Here is a 5,000-nt window from a genome sequence, read left to right as displayed (position 1 = left end):
AACTACCTGCAAAATTCTGATCACAAGTTCTCCATTCTCTAATCTCCATTCCATATCTCCATTAGTCATTTACGTTTGCCAAACATTTTTCAGGTCCAGTTTCTAAATTTTCATGTGTTTCATCTGTAAAGTTAAGCTCTTCAACTTTGTGTCAAACTACATACAAAATCAACAGCTTGAACGCATTAAACACTCCACACATATTCCTATTCTTGTCACATGTAAGGGATAAACGGGCCTTCACAATGATAATGCCAGTATGTTCTCCTTTGTTCAGGGCAGGGAATAAGCTATTGGATTCTATCAAATCTTGCATCTGGACTTCATAGAAATCATGTACAAACCCCAACTCCGCTGAAGTTGGGACGTTTGGTAATCAAAATCAAAATACTATCATTTTCAAAACATTCAATACATTCCTTAGAGAATAGTGAAAAGACAACATATCAACTGTTAAAACCGAGAAAAAATATTGTTTTAGGGGACATATGTACTCATTTCTAATGTGATAACTGCAACACGTCTCAAATAAGTTGGGACGGGGATCAGTGAAATGTTATGAACATCCAAATAAGATAAAACAACAAGGAAGAACATTTCAAAATGAATTGTACTGATGAACAATTTGAATGTCCAGGTATAAGACAATCACAGAGAGGCTGAGTCACTCAGAATTAAAGATGCAGAGGGAACAATTACCATAGTTATTACATTAAGTTTTGAATTCCCTTGATTTACCGTGATTGAGTGTATATAATACATATTTTTGTCATTAAAATCATTGTATAGGTTCATGACATCATGAAATATATATTGGCTGTAGTCTCACTCTAGCACTCCGAGAATTACAGCTATAGTGAAAACTTGACCATATTAAGGACACTTCATGTGTGCAAATGATAGAGGGGTTTAACATTCCCCTATCCACCCGAGCTCACTTGAAATAGACCCAGAAGACATGGGAAACTGTCCTTTGCTTACAGAAGTCAGCAGCAGTTGCAGAAGTCAATTGAAAATAATATATTTTGAAAATAATAGAGTCTTGCACATCCAATGCTAAAGTGAAAATTGACCATGCAACTTGTGTTAGTGCTAACTTCAAAAGTAAGCCTCCACGATAGCATGGGGGTGCAGTAGTACATTGGTTAAGCTGTTCTAACTCACCTGTAGAATTGAATACAGTACTGAATGAAATAAATGGGTTTTAAACAGCATGAAAAGCCACTCGTGCAATATATGAAGAGTTCAGATGCAAAACCCCCTAAGTGCCTTTTCAGAAAATAATCTTAATTCATTTTTATTTAATACAAAGCTATCAAAATTGCATATTTTTAAATTTTATTTATGTGATATAACTATTTATATGTATTATCAAGTACATGAATGTAAACCAAACCAACAATGGGGTTCTCTAAAAATACATAAGTGCAGGTCTTCAGAAATGGAGTTAGGGGGTTTTGCATCTGAACTCTTCATATTTTGAAGGGAGATCTTCGATTACTGCCACATAGTAAGGACAAATTGTATTCTCTACTATGTTTTAACAGTTTAACTCCAACATAAGGACCAGCAGGACATAAAAGGGCAGGCTTTTGGCCTGTCACACTGTAAGCACTACAGAGAGGAAACATTGCAACACATGACAAGGAATACACCTACCATTTAAGCTGTTGAAATCATGTCCAAGATAGGAATCAACACTGTTTTTATATAAAATCATCTCATTGGTTAATGCTATTAACTGTTAAGTGTTGTCTTTTGTTTTGTTTTTAGTCTTCCTCGACATTTGCTGCCTTTTATTGTCTGCGTCCCAACTCTTTTGAGACACGTTGGATTTACATATTCATGAATATCCCCCAAAACAATAATTTTGGTCAGTTTTGATGACTGATATGTTTTCTTTGTACCGTTCTCCAACTAATGTCAGAACCAGACTTCTGAAAATGGCAGTATTTTGTTATTATTCACAATTAACCTTGCGTCCCAACTTCTATGGAATTGGGGTTTGTAGAAAGAGCAATTCACACAACAAAGCTGGTGTTTTTTATTATTGTGTATACCTATGACATGTTTTTTTCCCTTCACACTTCTGAGTCAGGAGCACAGTTGTTTTCATGAGGGTGATGCTCTCTGACATTCACACTGACATAACACCATGCTCCCTATGCACCTTTGCCACGGCGGGTGACCGGGGGGCTAATCAACGGCTCATGTTTACTAAGCAGCGCTAACCTAGCCAGTAGCTCGAACAGCACGCTCAGCTGAGAATGAAACATCTCTCTCTCTGTCTGTGTCTCTCTGTGTGTCTCTGTTTCTTTATCTGTTTGCCTCTCTGTCTGTCTCTGTCTCTCTTTCTGTCTCTGTCTCTCTTTCTGTCTCTGTCTCTGTCTCTGTCTCTCTCTCGGTTGGCATGTATCACAATGTACCTCCCTGCATCTGGATCACACGCGCGCGCGCACACACACACACACATGCACACGCACACACACGCACACGCACACACACACACAAACGCACACTTTAAAAAGCGCCATGCTTTCTTGCACTGGCTGCCATAAGAACAAACAGTAAGGACCAGCCAGCTCATTCACATGGTCTCTCTCTCTCTCTCTCTCTCTCTCTCTCTCTCTCTCTCTCTCTCTCTCTCTTTCGCTCTCTCTTGCTCTCTCTCCCTTTCTCCCTCTCCCTCCCTCCCCCCCTTTCTCCCTCTCTCTCTCTCTCTCCCTCTCGCGCTCTCTCTCTCTCTTTCTCTCTCTCTATCTCTCTCCCTCTCGCGCTCTCTCTCTCTCTCCCTTTCCTCCCTCTCTCTCTCTCTCTCTCTCTCTCTCTCTCTCTCTCTCTCTCTCTCTCTCTCTCTCTCTCTCTCTCTCTCTCTCTCTCTCCCTCTCCCTCTCTCCTGCGCTGTGCCTGACCAGCAGGACAAGCAGCAGGCACCAGCCTATCACAGTATACTGGAGGCCGCTCACCCGCTTACCTGCTCTGCCCGCTCTGCTAACAGCGAGCTCATGTTTGCTAATGGGCTTATTTGTAGGCGCAGGTGGGTCTGGAAATGTGCACTGGTGTGAGCCGCCCGCCACAGCCCTCCTCCGCGTGCGCGTCATGTAAAATGTATCCGCTCTGGCAGGGTATGGCTGTCGGGGGTTGGGGGATGTGGATGGGGGTGTGGGAAGGTTGGCTGACTGTAGGAGGTTGTGTGTGTGTACTGTGTGTTTGTGTGTGTGTGTGTGTGTGCTGTGTGTGTGTGTGTGTGTGTGTGTGTGTGTGTGCGTGTGCGTGTGTGTGTGTGAGTGTGTGTGTGTGTGTGTGTGGGCGCGCGCGTGTGTGTTTGCGTGTACGTGTACGTGTACGTGTACGTGTACGTGTACGTGTGTACGTGTGTGGCTGAGCATGCGTACGTGTGTGCGTGTGTGTCTGTGTGTGTGTGTGTGTGTGAGGGGGAAGATGTGGGGAGGTAAGCCTACATTGTGATGCATGCCAACCCAAATCCTGAATGATAATCATCTACCCCTTGCTTTCTCTCTGTGTTATGCAAACAGAATCACTGTGCATGGGAGAGCATGTGCGCACATACACTCACACACATACACATACACACCCCAACTCTCTCCCTCTCTCTCTCTCTCTCTCTCTCTCTCTCTCTCTCTCTCTCTCTCTCTCTCTCTCTCTCTCTCTCTCTCTCTCTCTCTCTCTCTCTCTCTCTCTCTCTCTATCCCTCTCTCGCCAAGGTTCAAGCTCACAGAGTAAATTGCTAGTAGCAGGTTAACTGAGGGAGACAGTAGCACATGTACGTGTTGAGCAGACTCTGGCTATTGTACCATGTGGGGACATATACGTAATCTGGGATTCATTTGACCCCCACTGATTCGTACACGTACACACACGCACGCACTTGCACTCACTTGCACGCACTCGCACACACTCGCATATGCGCACAAACTCAAATACGAACATACACACGCAGAAACACACACAAACAGCCCCCCCGTCTATATGAATCCTTTTCTCTGCCTCCCATTGAAACAGCTTGTGGGCTGCGTAAGTGATTAATGATTAATACAGTGATAATTAGCCCTCCTAATGAGACAATACTTACGGTAACCATAACATTGTATACAGTATATGCCCACCAAAGGCAACACCACAACTCAAATGAGACTTACCTGTCCTATTTTTGCATTTTCACACACAAACGTCTCGTAGGGCATGGCAAATTCAGGGGGAAATTCGTTGACGTCATTCACGTGGACCGTCACCGCTGCTCGACTGGTTAGCACTGGACTATCTGTGGAGTGTAAAAAAACCGAAAGCATTTTATTATAGAATTTTATACTAATTATTATTACAACATTTATAATAGCTATTTAAGCAGTACAGTGTTGCTGCAAGATATGTGTTAGTGCAGTGATACAGTGACTCATTATGAGAATGAGGACTGCTCCAAAAGTTAAGAACAAATATATAGTCAAATGGTGCCCTCTCATGGTCAAAAGAGGAAATGCAACTTAGACAGCAGGTGAAGAGTTGATGAATGTCGACAAAATATGCCTGAAGTAGGGGCATCCGCTCTGGCACGCTGGGATGTGGGGGTGTTGCCTGGCTGCAGGAGATTGTGTGTGTGTGTGTGTGTGTGTGTGTGTGTGTGTGTGTGTGTGTGTGTGTGTGTGTGTGTGTGTGTGTGTGTGTGTGTGTGTGTGTGTGTGTGTGTGTGTGTGTGTGTGTGTACAGAGATAGGGAGAGAGAGAGAGAGAGAGAGAGAGAGAGAGAGAGAGAGAGAGAGAGAGAGAGAGAGAGAGAGAGAGAGAGAGAGATAACATGCTGTGATTTATGTAAGATCAGATGATCAATGCTCAGGTGTATGCAGATATTAAACTCATAACAGCTCCTTTGATTGTACTAGTTTTTCATTACATGCTTGCATCTGACAGAGAAAAAAAACACTGTGCAATTTTGCCTTCTGATGAGAAAAGATGGGACGCTGGGACGCTGAGATGTTATCAGAC

General features: G+C 43.2%; 1 protein-coding gene across 1 annotated transcript in view; it reads right to left on the bottom strand.

The window, feature by feature from the left end:
- Nucleotides 1–5,000, bottom strand: part of LOC134455279 (cadherin-12-like) — a 176,415-nt gene that overhangs the window by 33,230 nt on the left and 138,185 nt on the right. The window contains exon 8 of the mRNA XM_063206299.1: nucleotides 4,161–4,282. Coding sequence (XP_063062369.1) covers nucleotides 4,161–4,282 — 122 coding nt within the window. The remainder of the gene's footprint in view (nucleotides 1–4,160; nucleotides 4,283–5,000) is intronic.

This window comes from Engraulis encrasicolus, chromosome 9 (assembly GCF_034702125.1).
Source record: "Engraulis encrasicolus isolate BLACKSEA-1 chromosome 9, IST_EnEncr_1.0, whole genome shotgun sequence".
In the NCBI taxonomy this organism is placed as follows: Eukaryota; Metazoa; Chordata; class Actinopteri; order Clupeiformes; family Engraulidae; genus Engraulis; species Engraulis encrasicolus.
Note: the sequence above shows the minus strand (reverse complement) of the source record. Positions and strands in the feature narration are given on the sequence as shown.